Consider the following 18,824-nt stretch of genomic DNA (forward strand, 5'->3'; position numbering starts at 1 on the left):
ATGAGTCTGTCCACTTTTATCACTGATGCTGGAACCCACATTCTCTCTTCGGAACCATAACCTTTCCAGTGCACCAGGTACTGAAGAGAGCGGCGAACATATCGTGAATCAACAATCTTTTCTACCTGAAACTCAAGACTGCCATCAACAACCACCGGTGGAGGCGGTAGTGGCAATGGTTCAGGAGGTTCTACATATCTCTTAAGCAGAGATCTGTGGAAGACATTATGGATCCTTAGAGTCTGAGGTAGCTCCAGACGAAAAGCCACCGGGTTAATGATCTTAATTACCCTATAAGGACCAAAAAATCTCGGACCTAATTTCCACGAGGGAACCTTCAACTTGATATTTCTGGTAGACAACAACACCAAGTCATTCACCCCAAGGTCCGGACCTTCAGAGCGCTTCCTATCAGCCGCACGTTTGTATCTACCACCAATTCTCTTCAAACTTTCTTGCACACTCTGCCACACTGAAGAAAGTGAAGACGCAAATCGTTCCTCCTCGGGAATCCCAGATGGCCCCCCCTCACTAAACGTACAAAACTGAGGATGGAAACCATACGCACCAAAAAATGGTGACTTATCGGTGGATTCTTGACGACGATTATTAATGGCAAACTCGGCTAACGGTAAATAAGATGACCATTCCTCCTGATTTTCGGAAACAAAGCATCTCAAATATGTCTCTAGGTTTTGATTGGTACGTTCAGTCTGACCGTTGGACTGTGGATGGAAAGATGAAGAAAACGACAGATGAACCCCTAAACGAGAACAAAAAGCTTTCCAAAATTTAGAAACAAATTGGGTACCACGATCCGAAAAAATATCGGAAGGGACCCCGTGAAGCTTCACGATGTGGTCAATAAAAACCTGAGCCAGTGTGTTAGCATTAGGCAATGCGGCAAGAGCAATAAAGTGCACCATTTTACTGAATCTGTCAACAACTACCAGAATAACAGTCTTCCCCGCTGATACTGGTAGATCCGTAATGAAATCCATTGACAGGTGCGTCCAAGGCCTGTTGGGGATGGCCAGAGGTAAAAGACGCCCTGCCGGACGAGTATGATCTACCTTAGAACGAGCACAGGTAGCACATGCAGACACAAAATTCAACACCTCCTGGCGCCATTTAGGCCACCAGAACCGACGAGACACTAACTCAGAGGTTGCCCTACTACCTGGGTGTCCTGCCAGTGTGGAGTTATGGTGTTCTTTTAGTATGTCCAGTCGTAAATTTTCTGGCACAAACAGTTTACCCGAGATGCAGGAGGCCGGGGCGTCCCCCTGAGCTTCCAACACCCTCCCCTCCAAACCTGAGTGTAATGCAGAGACCACCACCCCCTTTTGCAAAATGGGCTCTGGTACCTCAACATCACCCCCTCCAGGAAAACTTCGAGACAATGCATCCGCCTTAGTATTTTTTGCCCCCGGGCGATAGGTTATTACAAAATTAAACCTAGTAAAAAATAACGACCACCGAGCCTGTCTAGGGGTGAGACGTTTAGCAGACTCCAGATATAATAAGTTTTTGTGATCAGTAATCACCGTGACGGGATGAACCGCCCCCTCCAAAAAAGGATGCCACTCCTCAAAAGCCAACTTAATAGCCAAAAGTTCCCTGTTGCCAATATCATAGTTCCTTTCAGCAGTAGACAATTTCTTCGAAAAGAAAGCACACGGACGCCATTCACCAGGGGACGGGCCCTGAGATAGTACCGCTCCCACCACCACCTCTGATGCGTCAACCTCTACAATAAAAGGAAGCGAGACATCTGGCTGTACGAGAATAGGGGCCGAGGTGAATCTCTCCTTCAGAGATGCAAAGGCAGTTTTGGCTGCATGTGACCATTTGGAAAAATCGGATCCCTTTCGGGTCATGTCCGTGAGTGGTTTGACCACCAAGGAATAGTTTTTTATAAACTTTCTATAAAAATTGGCAAACCCCAGGAAACGTTGCAATGCCTTCAGGTTCTCAGGCAGATCCCAGTCTATAATCGCTCGGACTTTCTCTGGATCCATGCGGAAACCTGAATCTGACAACACATACCCTAGAAATGGCAGTTCTTTTACGGCGAACACACATTTTTCTAACTTAGCAAACAATTTGTTGGCCCTTAATATCTGCAGCACTTGTCTCACATGGATCTTATGTGTATCCAGATCCGGGGAATAGACCAGGATGTCATCAAGATATATCACAACAAATCTCCCGATAAGGTGACTAAAAATATCGTTGACAAAATGTTGGAATACCGCAGGCGCATATCACGGTCGGCGTGGCTATCACATACGTGACACAGAGGGAGGGAACAAGGAAGGCCCTGCCCAAGTGAGAGGGAAGATGGTGACCCCTGACTCACCTAGCGGCTGGCACCTGGCTGCCCTGACGTCCCTAGACGGGTTCCTCACCCGTACGCCGATCACGTGCCTAAAACCCTGGCTTTCCCTGAGCTGAGCCCTAGATAGTGAACAGGGCGGTGGGAACACTAGTCCTGCACCACTAGCTCTAAAGGAAAACACCAAGGGAAGGACAGACAATACAAACTCAACATATAATCCCAGGTGGGCGACAACAGGAGACAACAAGAAGCCCAACAGGGATCCGGAGGGAAGCACTCTGGAACGACAACCAGGATTCACAACTCCAGTGGGTCAGTATAGATGTCCAGGCAGGAAGCTCTATAACTGGCAACTAGAGAAGAGTGAGGGGAGAATATAAGGAGGTTGGGAGTGGTCAGACAAGAAACAGCTGAGGAGGAGAAGCTACGGATCCCTGATTGAGACAAAAAGGATAGCAAGGCAAACACAGAAAACAATCACAAAGAAACAACGTGATCTTTAGATATAGAGCGCGCAGCCACCCGCTGCGACCTCCTGAACCCGGGTATAACGGAGTCAGACGTGGCTCTTGATACCCTCGTGACAGTACCCCCCCTTTCACGAGGGGCCTCCGGACACTCAGGACCGGGTCTCTCCGGATGAGAGGCATGGAAAGCCTGAATTAACTTGTTGGCGTTTACCTCTGACGCTGGAACCCACATTCTTTCCTCGGGACCGTAACCCCTCCAATGCACCAGATACTGAAGAGAGCGGCGGACCCGACAAGAATCAACAATTCTGGCTATCTGAAACTCCAGATTACCATCCACAATAACAGGAGGAGGTGGCAGCGGTGATGGTTCTAGAGGTGGAACATACTTCTTAAGTAATGATTTATGGAAGACGTTATGGATCTTAAAAGTCTGAGGTAGCTCCAGGCGAAAAGCCACAGGGTTAATGACGGCTACTATTTTATAAGGACCAATGAACCTAGGACCCAGTTTCCAAGAGGGAACCTTCAACTTAATATTCCTAGTAGACAACCACACATAGTCATTCACTCCTAGGTCCGGACCTGGCGACCGTTTCTTATCGGCCATGCATTTATATTTACCACTCATCTTTTTCAAGTTAACTTGCACCTTCTGCCATACCGAAGAAAGAGATGAAGAAAACCTTTCCTCTTCGGGAACCCCAGAAGACCCCCCCTCTTTGAAAGTACAAAATTGGGGGTGAAAACCGTATGCACCAAGGAATGGTGACTTGCCAGTGGACTCCTGATAATGATTATTTATGGCAAACTCAGCTAACGGTAAATATGATGACCACAACTCTTGGTTTTCAGACACAAAACACCTTAAATATGTTTCTAGGTTTTGGTTGGTAAGCTCAGTCTGTCCATTCGACTGAGGATGGAAAGCTGAGGAAAAGGACAAGTGTACCCCCAAACGGGAACAAAAAGCTTTCCAAAACTTAGAAATAAACTGGGTTCCCCGATCCGAAACCACATCGGAAGGGACCCCGTGAAGCTTCACGATTTCACTGATAAACACCTGAGCAAGAGTTTTAGCATTAGGAAGTGCGGGTAGCGCAATAAAGTGTACCATTTTGCTAAACATGTCTACTACTACCAAAATAACTGTTTTACCCGCAGACAACGGTAAGTCAGTGATGAAATCCATAGACAGATGTGTCCATGGCCTATTGGGGATAAAAAGAGGCAATAAAGACCCTGCTGGACGTGTATGAGAGACTTTCGCGCGTGCACAAGTAGAGCAAGTAGACACGAAATCTATTACATCCTGACGCAACCTTGGCCACCAAAAACGACGAGATAATAGCTCCAAGGTTGCTTTACTACAAGGGTGCCCAGCAAGTGCCGAATTATGATGTTCTTTTAATAATTCAAGACGCAGGTTTAACGGTACAAACAATTTCTCTGAGGGGCAGGAGGCCGGGGCATCCCCCTGGGCCTCTAACACCTTTCCCTCTAGAACAGAGTGTACAGCAGAGAAAACCACTCCTCTTTGTAAAATAGGTACCGGATCACTAGCATTACCCCCTCCAGGAAAACTACGAGATAACGCGTCTGCCTTGGTATTTTTTGCCCCAGGACGATAGGTGATTACAAAGTTAAATCTGGTAAAGAATAGCGACCACCTAGCTTGTCTAGGGGTGAGACGCTTAGCCGATTCTAGGTACAGAAGGTTTTTGTGATCCGTAATCACCGTGACAGGGTGGATTGCTCCCTCTAAGAAGTGACGCCACTCTTCAAGCGCCAGCTTAATCGCCAACAGTTCCCTATTTCCAACATCATAGTTCTTCTCTGCAGAAGATAATTTTTTGGAAAAGAAAGCGCAAGGGCGCCATTTGCCAGGAGACGGACCCTGAGATAATACAGCCCCCACTCCCACCTCTGACGCATCTACCTCAACAATAAAAGGCTGGGAGACATCAGGTTGAATTAGAACAGGTGCCGAGGTAAACCTCTCCTTTAGAGAGGAAAATGCATTTTTAGCGGCGTCAGACCATTTAGAAAAATCAGTCCCCTTCCTAGTCATGTCGGTAAGGGGTTTAACGATCACTGAATAATTTTTAATGAACTTTCTATAGAAATTTGCGAAACCCAAAAACCGTTGTAGGGCTTTAAGGTTCTCAGGAAGATCCCAATCTAAAATTGCCTGGACCTTCCCAGGATCCATACGGAAACCTGAAGCAGATAATAGATATCCCAGGAACTGTATTTCCTGAACGGCGAAGACACATTTTTCAATTTTCGCATATAATTTATTCGTCCGTAGAACCTGCAGTACTTGCCTGACATGCACCTCATGTGATTCCAGATCAGCCGAATAAATTAAGATATCATCTAGGTATATGACTACAAACCTGCCGATGAGATGACTAAAAATATAATTCACGAAATGTTGGAAGACAGCGGGGGCATTGGTCAGACCGAAAGGCATAACTAGATTTTCATAATGCCCCTCAGGGGTGTTAAAAGCTGTCTTCCACTCATCCCCTTCCCTGATACGAATCAGATTGTAGGCCCCCCTAAGATCAAGTTTGGAGAACCACCTAGCACCCGCAATCTGATTAAAAAGGTCAGGAATGAGAGGAAGAGGGTATGGGTCTCGGATGGTTATCTGGTTTAGCTCACGGAAATCTAGGCAAGGACGCAGGCCCCCATCTTTCTTTTTAACAAAGAAAAACCCTGCAGCCACGGGTGAAGAAGAGGGTCTGATGTGTCCCTTAGCCAGACTTTCGGAGATATAATCTTTCATGGCTTGTCTCTCGGGACCCGAAAGATTATACAACCTGGACTTGGGTAATTTTGCACCGGGAATCAGGTTAACCGGGCAATCATATGGACGATGAGGTGGTAGCTTCTGACAACCCTTTTCAGAAAAAACGTCCTCAAAGTCCGAAATAAATGTAGGTAGGGAAGCTATGGAGGCGATTAAGCAATTGTTATTTAAGCAATTCTCTCTGCAATGCTGACTCCACTCCAATATCTCCCTGGCCTGCCAATCCACCACTGGATTGTGTGCTACCAACCAGGGAAGACCCAATACCACAGGAGAGGGAAGTCCCTCCAGAACGTAACATGAAAGACACTCATTATGGTGGTCCCCTACCCGAAGGTGTAAATTATGAACAATGTGGGTGAGGTTTCTCTGAGACAGAGGAGCCGAGTCTATAGCGAATACGGGAATAGGTCTCTGCAGCGTACAGAGAGACAAACCCATAGTGCGGGCAAAATGGGCATCTATCAAATTTACCCCTGCTCCACTGTCTAGAAAAAAAGAAATAGACTCCGTCTTAACACCAAAAACAATAACCGCTGGTAACACAAATTGAGATGTTCGTATGGAGGAAACGTATACCCCCCGGCTGACATCCTCCGCACAGCCTGGGGTTAGTAGTTTTCCGACGGTCTTTTGTTTTTGAGAACGGAGGGACAGACATTAATGAAATGACCCTTCCCCCCACAGAAAAAACAAGCCCCCCCCCTACGGCGAACCTCAGGAGGACGGACCTGACGAGAAGTTCCGCCTAGCTGCATAGGCTCATCTAAGTCAGTACAGACTAATTGTTGCTTGGGAGAGGTAACCAATTGCTCAGGAATTTTCGATCTCTCCCTAAGACGCCTATCTATTCTGATAGAGAGGGACATAACAGCATCAAGGGAAAGGGGGGTCTCATACAGCGCCAGTGCTTCCTTAACCCTTTCAGATAACCCAGAGCAGAACTGACTCCTGAGAGCCGGGTCATTCCACTGAGTATCCGTAGCCCACCTACGGAACTCTGAGCAATATTCCTCTGCTGGCCGATCTCCCTGTAGGAGTCTCCGTAACTTCGACTCAGCCAGGGCGACTCGGTCAGGGTCATCATATATGAGCCCCAAAGCCCCAAAAAATCCCTCCACTGACCGGAGAGCCTGTGAACCAGGGGGTAATGAGAACACCCAGGATTGTGGGTCCCCCTGAAGCAGGGAAATGACAATCCCTACCCGCTGTTCTTCATTACCTGAGGACTAAGGGCGCAACTTAAAGTATAATTTGCAGGCCTCACGGAACGTCGCAAATTTGTCCCTTCCCCCAGAAAATCTGTCAGGAAGAACAACCTTGGGTTCTGTAACAACCTGGTTACCCATAGCAACCGCTGGGGGTGCGGTCTGCTGTATTTGCTGCTGTCGTTGGAGGACAGACGCCTTCAATCCTGCCACCTCCAAAGACAGACCTTGAAGCTGTTTTGCCAAGGCAGCAATAGGATCCATATTGGATTCTAAGTAGAGAAAAAAAAAACAACAAAAAGAAAATTTTTTATTTATTTTTATTTTTTTTTCTCCTCAAAAAGTAACGGCCAGTTATAATATCACGGTCGGCGTGGCTATCACATACGTGACACAGAGGGAGGGAACAAGGAAGGCCCTGCCCAAGTGAGAGGGAAGATGGTGACCCCTGACTCACCTAGCGGCTGGCACCTGGCTGCCCTGACGTCCCTAGACGGGTTCCTCACCCGTACGCCGATCACGTGCCTAAAACCCTGGCTTTCCCTGAGCTGAGCCCTAGATAGTGAACAGGGCGGTGGGAACACTAGTCCTGCACCACTAGCTCTAAAGGAAAACACCAAGGGAAGGACAGACAATACAAACTCAACATATAATCCCAGGTGGGCGACAACGGGAGACAACAAGAAGCCCAACAGGGATCCGGAGGGAAGCACTCTGGAACGACAACCAGGATTCACAACTCCAGTGGGTCAGTATAGATGTCCAGGCAGGAAGCTCTATAACTGGCAACTAGAGAAGAGTGAGGGGAGAATATAAGGAGGTTGGGAGTGGTCAGACAAGAAACAGCTGAGGAGGAGAAGCTACGGATCCCTGATTGAGACAAAAAGGATAGCAAGGCAAACACAGAAAACAATCACAAAGAAACAACGTGATCTTTAGATATAGAGCGCGCAGCCACCCGCTGCGACCTCCTGACCCTGTGTATAACGGAGTCAGACGTGGCTCTTGATACCCTCGTGACAGCGCATTAGTAAGACCAAATGGCATGACCAGATTTTCATAATGCCCTTCCGGAGTATTAAAAGCCGTCTTCCACTCATACCCCTCTTTGATGCAAACCAGGTTATAGGCTCCTCTGAGATCCATTTTGGAGAACCATTTAGCACCAGCAACCTGATTAAAGAGGTCGGGAATGAGAGGAAGAGGATAGGGATCTCGGATAGTTATCCGGTTTAATTCCCGGAAATCCAGGCAAGGACGTAGGCCCCCATCTTTCTTTTTAACGAAAAAGAACCCTGCAGCCACAGGTGAAGAAGAGGGTCTGATGTGTCCCTTAGCCAAACTCTCCGAAATATAATCTTTCATAGCCTTCCTCTCCGGGCCGGAAAGATTGTATAACCGGGTTTTAGGTAGTTTGGCCCCAGGTAGTAGATTAATCGGGCAATCATATGGACGATGAGGTGGTAACCCCTGACAACCCTTCTCAGAGAACACATCCATAAAATCTGACAGAAAGGCAGGTAAAGATGTTACAGAGAGTGTAGAGCACCTACTACTCAAGCAGTTGTCCTTACAATGTTTACTCCACTCCACAATCTCCCCGGCCTGCCAATCCACCACTGGATTGTGAGTCACCAGCCAGGGAAGCCCCAATACCATAGGAGCCGGAAGACCGTCCAGGACATAACACGAGATATGCTCTTTATGGAGGTCCCCTACCTGCAGATGGATATTATGAATGATCTGAGTTAACTATTTCTGAGTAAGAGGGGAGGAGTCGATGGCAAACACAGGAATAGTTCTGCGTACCGGTTCTGGAGTAAAACCCAGAGCCTGAGCAAACCGTGAATCCACCAAGTTGACCCCCGCCCCACTGTCCAAAAAGACGGAACAGATCTCAGTCTTATTGCCCGCCTCAACGGTAGCGGACAACAAAAACTGAGACATGCGTATGGAGGAAACGAATACGCCCAGACTGTTATCCTCCGCACAATCTGGGGACTCTAGTTTTCCCGGCGGCTCCTTTGTTTGTGGTCTCTTGGGTTCTGAGGGACAAACCTTTACAAAATGACCCCTCCCCCCACAACGAAAACAAACCTCTGACCTACAGCGGAACTTAGGAGGATTCACCCGTCTAGTGGCGCCCCCTATTTGCATTGGTTCGACTGGATCATAACAAACCGATCCCTGCCCTATAGAGGCCTCCGTAAAATTTAATAGTCTCTCCCTGAGTCGTCTGTCGATTCTTATGGACAGAGACATAGCAGCCTCCAGAGACCCAGGGACCTCGTATACCGCCAGCGCGTCTTTTAATTTTCCAGACAACCCCTGGTAGAACTGACTCCTAAGGGCCGAGTCGTTCCATAACGTATCAGTAGCCCACCTACGGAATTCGGAACAATATAGTTCAGCAGACCGGTTCTCTTGCCGAAGTCTACGTAGCTTAGACTCAGCCAGTGAGACCCTGTCCGGGTCATCATATACGAGACCCAGGGCTTCAAAAAACTCCTCCACTGATCGTAAGGCCAGAGAGTCTGATGGTAGGGAGAAAGCCCAAGCCTGCGGATCTCCTTGCAGGAGAGAAATTACAATACCCACCCGTTGTTCCTCACCGCCGGAGGATCTAGGGCGTAACCTGAAGAACAATTTGCAAGCTTCTCTGAAGGTTACAAATTGGTCTCCCCCTCCTGAGAACCTATCAGGTAAAGCCACTTTTGGCTCAGGAGTACCTTGGTTTCCCGTAGCAACGGTGGAACCCAAGGATGGCTGCTGCTGCTGCAGCACTGTTGCTTTTAATCCTGCCACTTCAAGGGATAATCCCTGTAATTGTTTCGCCAAAACCGTAACCGGATCCATAGTGGAACAGAAAAATACAAAGCAAAACAGCAAGCAAAAAAAAAAAAAAATTCACTTTTTTTTTTTTTTTTTTTTTTTTTTAAAAGGCCAGATATACTGTCACGACCGCTACCCCAGCAGCAGTCGTGTCGCACCAGACGGAGGGGAAGGGGGACCCTTATCTACGGATGGGAATAGTATGGCCACCCCTGATTAACCCTAAGCTGGCACCTGTCTGCCCTGATACCCTAGACGGGGTGTGAACCCGTGCGGCGAGCAGGATGCCTAAACCCTCCGTCACCCTAACAAAAGCCTAGAGTGGGGAAAGGCCGATGGGAGCACTAGTCACCATCACTCATGTCTAGGAGAACAGCAGGGGAAGAGAGCAACAAACAAACTATATAAGAGATAGACTTATCCAGTCACGAGCAGAGAAGGCGATCCCAATCACGACAGTCCACGCCGGACAAGAGCTCCACAGCAACACCATCAAACGATCTCCTTCCAAGGTCAGAGTAGCACTGGAAGTAAGGACTATATCTGGCAATGACTGCAAGTGAAAGTGAAACTAATATGGTAGCTGGGAGTGGCAGACAGGACTCATCTGAGAAGGATGCCTACAAACTCCCAGTCAGGACAAAAAGGTTCACAAGGCAAAACCCAGATGACATACCCTGAACCACGGAGCAAACTCACAAGCTATCGCGAGTAGCAAGTCGCTGCGACCTTCTCCTCCCAGACCTGTCTGGATCAGTCACAGTCATGACAGCCATCTGTGGCAGGGTCCACCTAACCACAGATACGTGGACCAGTAAGCACGGCCAGGGACGCTATATCTCCCTAACTGCACACTGGGTAAATGTAGTGGCGGCTGGGCCCCAGGCGGAGAGCTGTTTGGCGCATGTCCTTCCGCCGCCAAGGATCGCAGGGCAACATTCTTTGCCTCCTGTCTCCTCCTCCTCCTACTCAGCTTCCTCCTCCTCTTCTTCCACCTGCTCATCCAGTCAGCCACACACCTTCACCACCAACTTCAGCACAGCCCGGGGTAAACGTCAGCAGGCCGTTCTGAAACTCATATGTTTGGGGGACAGGGCCCACACCGCACAGGAGTTGTGGCGGGGTATAGAACAACAGACCGACGAGTGGTTGCTGCCGGTGAGCCTCAAGCCCGGCCTGGTGGTGTGCGATAATCGGCGAAATCTCGTTGCAGCTCTGGGACTAGCCGGTTTGACGCACATCCCTTGCCTTGCGCATGTGCTGAATTTGGTGGTGCAGAAGTTAATTCGCAACTACCCCGACATGTCAGAGCTGCTGCATAAAGTGCGGGCCGTCTGTTTGCACTTCCGGCGTTCACACCCTGCTGCTGCACGCCTGTCTGCGCTACAGCGTAACTTTGGCCTTCCCGCTCACCGCCTCATATGCGATGTGCCCACCAGGTGGAACTCCACCTTGCACATGCTGGACAGACTGTGCGAGCAGCAGCAGGCCATAGTGGAGTTTCAGCTGCAGCACGCACGGGTCAGTCGCACTGCGGAACAGCACCACTTCACCACCAATGACTGGGCCTCCATGCGAGACCTGTGTGCCCTGTTGCGCTGTTTCGAGTACTCCACCAACATGGCCAGTGGCGATGACGCCGTTATCAGCGTTACAATACCACTTCTATGTCTCCTTGAGAAAACACTTAGGGCGATGATGGAAGAGGAGGTGGCCCAGGAGGAAGAGGAGGAAGAGGGGTCATTTTTAGCACTTTCAGGCCAGTCTCTTCGAAGTGACTCAGAGGGAGGTTTTCTGCAACAGCAGAGGCCAGGTACAAATGTGGCCAGACAGGGCCCACTACTGGAGGACGAGGAGGACGAGGATGAGGAGGAAGTGGAGGAGGATGAGGATGAAGTATGTTCACAGCGGGGTGGCACCCAAAGCAGCTCGGGCCCATCACTGGTGCGTGGCTGGGGGGAAACACAGGACGATGACGATACGCCTCCCACAGAGGACAGCTTGTCCTTACCTCTGGGCAGCCTGGCACACATGAGCGACTACATGCTGCAGTGCCTGCGCAACGACAGCAGAGTTGCCCAAATTTTAACGTGTGCGGACTACTGGGTTGCCACCCTGCTGGATCCCCGGTACAAAGACAATGTGCCCACCTTACTTCCTACACTGGAGCGTGATAGGAAGATGCGCGAGTACAAGCGCACGTTGGTAGACGCGCTACTGAGAGCATTCCCAAATGTCACAGGGGAACCAGTGGAAGCCCAAGGCGAAGGCAGAGGAGGAGCAAGAGGTCGCCAACGCAGCTGTGTCACGGCCAGCTCCTCTGAGGGCAGGGTTAGCATGGCAGAGATGTGGAAAACTTTTGTCACCACGCCACAGCTAACTGCACCACCGCCTGATACGGAACGTGTTAGCAGGAGGCAACATTTCACTAACATGGTGGAACAGTACCTGTGCACACCCCTCCACGTACTGACTGATGGTTCGGCCCCATTCAACTTCTGGGTCTCCAAATTGTCCACGTGGCCAGAGCTAGCCTTTTATGCCTTGGAGGTGCTGGCCTGCCCGGCGGCCAGCGTTTTGTCTGAACGTGTATTCAGCACGGCAGGGGGCGTCATTACAGACAAGCGCAGCCGCCTGTCTACAGCCAATGTGGACAAGCTGACGTTCATAAAAATGAACCAGGCATGGATCCCACAGGACCTGTCCATCCCTTGTGCAGATTAGACATTAACTACCTCCCCTTAACAATATATTATTGTACTCCAGGGCACTTCCTCATTCAATCCTATTTTTATTTTCATTTTACCATTATATTGCGGGGCAACCCAAAGTTGAATGAACCTCTCCTCTGTCTGGGTGCCGGGGCCTAAAATGTGTGACAGTGGCCTGTTCCAGTGGTGGGTGACGTGAAGCCTTATTCTCTGCTATGACATGAAGACTGATTCTCTGCTGACATGAAGCCTGAATCTCTGTTATGGGACCTCTCTCCTCTGCCTGGGTGCCTGGGCCTAAATATGTGACAGTGGCCTGTTCCAGTGGTGGGTGACGTGAAGCCTGATTCTCTGCTATGACATGAAGACTGATTCTGTGCTGACATGAAGCCAGATTCTCTGTTACGGGACCTCTCTCCTCTGTCTGGGTGCCTGGGCCTAAATATGTGACGGTGGCCTGTTCCAGTGGTGGGTGACGTGAAGCCTGATTCTCTGCTATGACATGAAGACTGATTCTCTGCTGACATGAAGCCTGAATCTCTGTTATGGGACCTCTCTCCTCTGCCTGGGTGCCTGGGCCTAAATATGTGACAGTGGCCTGTTCCAGTGGTGGGTGACGTGAAGCCTGATTCTCTGCTATGACATGCAGACTGATTCTCTGCTGACATGAAGCCAGATTCTCTGTTACGGGACCTCTCTCCTCTGCCTGGGTGCCGGGGCATAAATATTTGACAATGGACTGTTACAGTGGTGGGTGACGTGAAGCCAGATTCTCTGCTATGGCATGAAGACTGATTCTCTGCTGACGTGAAGCCAGATTCTCTGCTATGGGACCTCTCTCCAATTGATATTGGTTTATTTTTATATATTTTATTTTTATTTTAATTCATTTCCCTATCCACATTTGTTTGCAGGGGATTTACCTACATGTTGCTGCCTTTTGCAGCCCTCTAGCTCTTTCCTGGGCTGTTTTACAGCCTTTTTAGTGCCGAAAAGTTTGGGTCCCCATTGACTTCAATGGGGTTCGGGTTCGGGACGAAGTTCGGGTCGGGTTCGGATCCCGAACCCGAACATTTCCGGGAAGTTCGGCCGAACTTCTCGAACCCGAACATCCAGGTGTTCGCTCAACTCTAAACCCAACCCCTTATGTCTCCTAGGGCCGTCTGTCTCTATAATAATCCCCCACTAATTTATGAATGGATCTGGGGTTAATTATTAATTCGGTGACCTGACCGGTCTAAATTTCTAATATAAAATAAAGTCAATATGCGTGCTTTTTGCTTTACCTACCGAGTCCTCCCCTCCTGGCGCGGCAGTGGCAGGTCTGGTCTGGCTGTGTAAGGTAAGGTGAGTGAATCACTGGTGGTCTGGTCACGTGAGACCGTGACTCACCACCCAATCCCTTTATCTCCGGACCGGAGGCGGAGACTTAGTCCCTTTTGCTGGCTGCTCCGCCATGGCGCCACTCACGAGGCTGCGGTGAGTCACACACCCCCTTTTACCACGTGACGGCAGGGCGCCGACTTGCTTGCTAACTAAGCAGCGCAGTTGTAAGTTGTTCTGAAGACTTCTGCGCTGCTGCATAGTTAATGGGAGTTGGGACTCGGGAAACGAAGCTCCCTTGGGCCCCCAGGAGCAACTGGGCCCGGGGCAGATGCCCCTTTTGCCCTGCGGCAAAGACGGCCCTGCCCCTTATATATGTATTCTTAGTTATTAGATCTCCCCTCAGGTATAAAAAAAGAAGTTTGTTTCATATATTTTTACAAATGAAAGAATTGACTCTTAATCTGTAAATGATTTATTTTTATATTTCTCCAAAGACTGTGACACTAGAGACTTATTAGACATTAGCACATCTCCAGGTTGATCATTTTCTTGGCACCTCGCCTTCATCTTCTACATAAATATCCTTAATGCTACATGTGGTCTCAGTCACGGAAGCTGACAACGAAGCTGTCTTACAGAGATCTGACAGCAACGAGAAAAAAATATGAATCTGGAAATGAATGCCAAGAGCACAGGAACACCTAATGTGAGTAGTTAGGAAAATTATTGTGTAAGGCCTCATGCACACGACCGTATGTATTTTGCGGTCCGCAAAAAAAACATCTGCCAAAAATAAGATTGACGTCCATGTGCATACCATATTTTGCGGAATGGAACAGCTGGCCCCTGATATAACAGTACTATCCTTGTCCATAATGCGGACAATAATAGGACATGTTCTATTTTTTTGCGGAATGGAAATACGGAAACGTAATGCACACTGAGTAACTTCCATTTTTTTGCGGACACATTGAAATGAATAATTCCCCATACGGTCAGCAAAACAAACGGAACGGAGACTGAAAGAAAATACGTTCGTGTGCATGAGTCATAACTTGTAGTATTCTACAGATTTTTTTAAAGTGTCCTAAATACTGTAAATTCAGGTCTAAATAGATAAAAGTGTTTTCTTTTCTAACATAATTAAAACTTTAAAAAATTGTTATCGTCGATATTTAATTTACAACTTGTGTTGAATGATTTTAGTAATTTTAGACAGATCTGGTATTTTATGTTACAAATAGGGATGAGTGAACTTGTGTTTTTCAAATTCGGGAATTAGTGCAATTCCGTAATGTATTCGGTTTTACGGAATATAATCCCGGAATGCTATGACGGAATGCACCACAAAAGCCTTCAAGAGGCATATCGTTTTGCATTCCCTCATAATAGAAGTCAATGGGCAGCATAGCCGATCTGTCTGGTTTCAGGACAGGAGACATAGCATTCCGTTATATACCATGATACGAAATCTATAACGGAATTGCACTAATACCCGAACGCAGAACCCAAACTTGAAAAAACGTATTTACATTTAGTCATTGACTACTGATTGCCTCATCTTGCCATGTGTTTTTCTTACTAATAAAACTTAACTTTTAATAATTGATTTAATTTATTATTCCTATCTAACCACAATTTTTTTTAAATTATATTTTAGGAAGATGAGGCAATCAGTAGTCAATGACTAAATGTAAATAAGCATATTAAAGCCTCTACATGTGTAGGGAACATATTTAAATTAGTTTCAAACTTGAAAAAGTTCCCTCATCCACAGTTAGAAAGTATAAAACATAATATAAATATATTGTAAAAGCAATGCATATACGGTGTAACAAATACTGTGGCTAGATAGGTTAGATGGCTGCTTCCTCTTCAAGATTACACTGCGCGTTGTCTCGCTTGCAGCAGCGGAGCAGTGTCATTGCAAGTACTTAACCCATTCAAGTGAATGGAATTACACTGCGCCACCGAGTCTTCTGACACGATGTGTGGAGTAATCTGGAAGAAGAAGTAGCACTCGTACGAGTGCTGCCTCCTCTTCAAACAGCAGATTGGCAGAGGTTCCGGGAGTTGGACCCCATCGATCAGATATTGATGACCTTTCCTGTAAACACATAACAGTAAAAGAACAAATTGAGTAAGTGTGACAATCCCTGAGCACCTAGTGTCAAAGTAACCCTGGCTGCATCTATATGTCTAATACTAAGACTCATGACAGGTACATGCTATCCAGCAACTTTTTTTTTTGACAAATAACACAATTAGGGGTTAAAAAAAAGTTCTGTAAGTATGGTATATCATGTAATATGTACATTGTTTAGCACGTGAATTTTCTCTAGATTATTATGATAAATTCAATGAATCGTTTTGGATTATTGAAGCTTAGGTACCATTCTTCTACACACAGGAGAACAATATGACGGTAGTCTCTGAGTTTCTTCTTATAGGATTTCAAATCAGTCAAAGTTTAAAAATATCCCTGTTCTGTCTCCTCCTCGTGGCTTACTGTGGGACAATGTGTGGGAATCTCCTGATCATCACCCTGGTGTCCACCTGCAAGAATCTCCACTCTCCAATGTACTTCTTCATCTTGCAGCTGTCCATCAGCGACATCTTGTTACCCACTGATATTGTCCCCAACTTGCTCCACATCTTACTGAATAATGGCCAGACCATTACTTTTAACAACTGCATCTTTCAGCTTTATGTCTTCTGTGCCTCAGAAACTTTAGAATGTCTTCTTCTCACGGTGATGTCTTATGACAGATATGTGGCCATCTGTAATCCCCTCCGTTACACCTCTATCATGACAAGTGCCCATTGTGTGATATTGTCCTTCTTCTCTTGGATATTTGGATGCTTTTTTATTTTGACTTACATCATAACTGTGGCAAAACTACATTTTTGTGGACCAAATATCATTGACCATTTATTCTGTGACATTGTCCCATTACTAAAACTTTCTTGTTCTGATACCTTTATTATCCAACTACAGATGTATTTACTAAGTATTCCAGTTGTAATAATACCAACCACAATCATTATCATTTCTTATGCTTACATTGGTTTAGAAATTTTGAGAATCCCATCCAGTACTGGTAGACAGAAAGCCTTCTCCACCTGTAGCTCCCACCTCATTGTGGTCTCCATATTTTATGGGACTATATTCAGTGTTTATGTTGTCCCAACAAAAGGGAAAACACTAACAATAAGCAAAATCCTCTCTCTGTTGTATACTGTATTTACTCCTTTGATCAACCCCATTATATACAGCCTGAGAAATAAAGACATTAGAAAAGCCATACAAGAAATAATTAATAAACATGAGATATGGTTAATGATCCAAAATAAGACTACTTTCACATATGAGTTTTTACTGTTCGGTTTTGAGATCCGACATGGGATCGCAAAACCACAGCAAAACATATCCGTTTGAATAATACAACCGGCTGCCTCCATTCAGGACAGATCCAGTTGTATTATATCGAAAATTAACATGCGAGATCCAGCACTAAAACCATTGTAAGTGGTCTAGTTTTTACATGTCCAACAGTTTTGTGTCCAGCATGGGAATGCAACAAACCGGAACGGAATGTATTCTGGTGCACTGCGTTCCTGTTTGTTAAGTTTTGTCCCCATTGACAATGAATGAAGACAAAACTGAAGTGTTTTTCTCCGGTTTTGAGATCCTCTGCTAGCAATAGAGTATGGAACTTCATGGTCTGGTAAACATTGGCATCACGGGGCCAGGCCATTTTACACTTTAAGGACCAGGCCATTTTTAGAAAATCTGACATGTGTAACTTTATGTGGTAATAACTTTGAACCACTTTTACTTATCCATTCCATTCGGAGATTGTTTTCTCGTCACATATTGTACTCCATGACAGTGGTAAATTTGAGTCAAAATATTTCATTTTTATTTATCAAAAAAAGACCAAATTTACCAATAATTTAAAAAGATTAGCAATTTTCTCAATTTCAATTTCTCTGATTTTTAAAACAGATAGTGATACCTCCTCAAATAGTTATTACTTCACATTTCCCATATGTCTACTTCATGTTTGGAAAATTTAGTAAATTACTTTTTTTTTTTTTTGGGATGTTAAAAGGTTTAGAAGTTCAGAAGCAAATCTTGAAATTTTTCAGAAAATTTCCCAAACTTACTTTTTAACCACTTATGGACCGCGTTCATTTTCACCCTAAGGACCAGGCAATTTTTTGCAAATCTGACCAGTGTCACTATAAGTGGTGATAACTTTAAAACGCTTTGACTTATCCAGGCCATTCTGAGATTGTTTTTTCAGCACATATTGTACTTCATAACACTGGTAAAATGGAGTAAAAAAAATGCATTTTTATTTATATAAAAAAAAAAAATTTGCCAAAAATTTGGAAAAATAAGCACATTTTCAAGTTTTAATTTCTCTACTTCTATAATACATAGTAATACCTACAAAAATAGTTATTACTTTACATTCCCCATATGTCTACTTCATGTTTGGATCATTTTGGGATTTACATTTAATTTTTGGGGGATGTTACAATGCTTAGAAGTTTAGAAGCAAACCTTGAAATTTTTCAGAGATTTTCAAAAACCCAATTTTCAAGGACCAGTTCAGGTCTGAAGTCACTTTGCGAGGCTTACATAATAGAAACCACCCAAAAATGACCCCATTCTTGAAACTACACCCCTCAAGGTATTCAAAACTGAATTTACAAACTTTGTTAACCCTTTAGGTGTTCCACAAGAATTAATGGAAAATAGAGATACAATTTCAAAATTTCACTTTTTTGGCAGATTTTTCATTTTAATATTTTTTTTCCAGTTACAAAGTAAGAGTTATTTTTACTTGAAACTTTTAATTTCTTTTGAAGGAAAACTTTATTTTTTAAACTTTCTTTTTCACTTTATTTTTTGTCCCACTTTGGGACTTGAACTTTTGGGGGTCTAATCCTTTACAATACATTCAAATACTTCTGTATTGGAATGCATTGGCTGTATGAGTAATACAGTGTGTATTACTCATACAGCTTCCTGCCTGTGAGATCCAGGGGGCTGGATCTCACATGCTCGTCACCGGATGACACCTAATATGTCTCCTTTTTTTTTTT

At 45.8% G+C, this 18,824-nt stretch overlaps 1 protein-coding gene across 1 annotated transcript in view; it reads left to right on the forward strand.

Moving 5' to 3' along the window:
• The first annotated feature begins 14,382 nt into the window (after positions 1-14,382).
• Positions 14,383-18,824, forward strand: part of LOC120989633 (olfactory receptor 1J2-like) — a 48,557-nt gene continuing 44,115 nt past the window's right edge. The window contains exons 1-2 of the mRNA XM_040417863.1: positions 14,383-14,412; positions 16,117-17,092. Coding sequence (XP_040273797.1) covers positions 14,383-14,412; positions 16,117-17,092 — 1,006 coding nt within the window. The remainder of the gene's footprint in view (positions 14,413-16,116; positions 17,093-18,824) is intronic.

Source organism: Bufo bufo, chromosome 1, assembly GCF_905171765.1.
Source record: "Bufo bufo chromosome 1, aBufBuf1.1, whole genome shotgun sequence".
In the NCBI taxonomy this organism is placed as follows: Eukaryota; Metazoa; Chordata; class Amphibia; order Anura; family Bufonidae; genus Bufo; species Bufo bufo.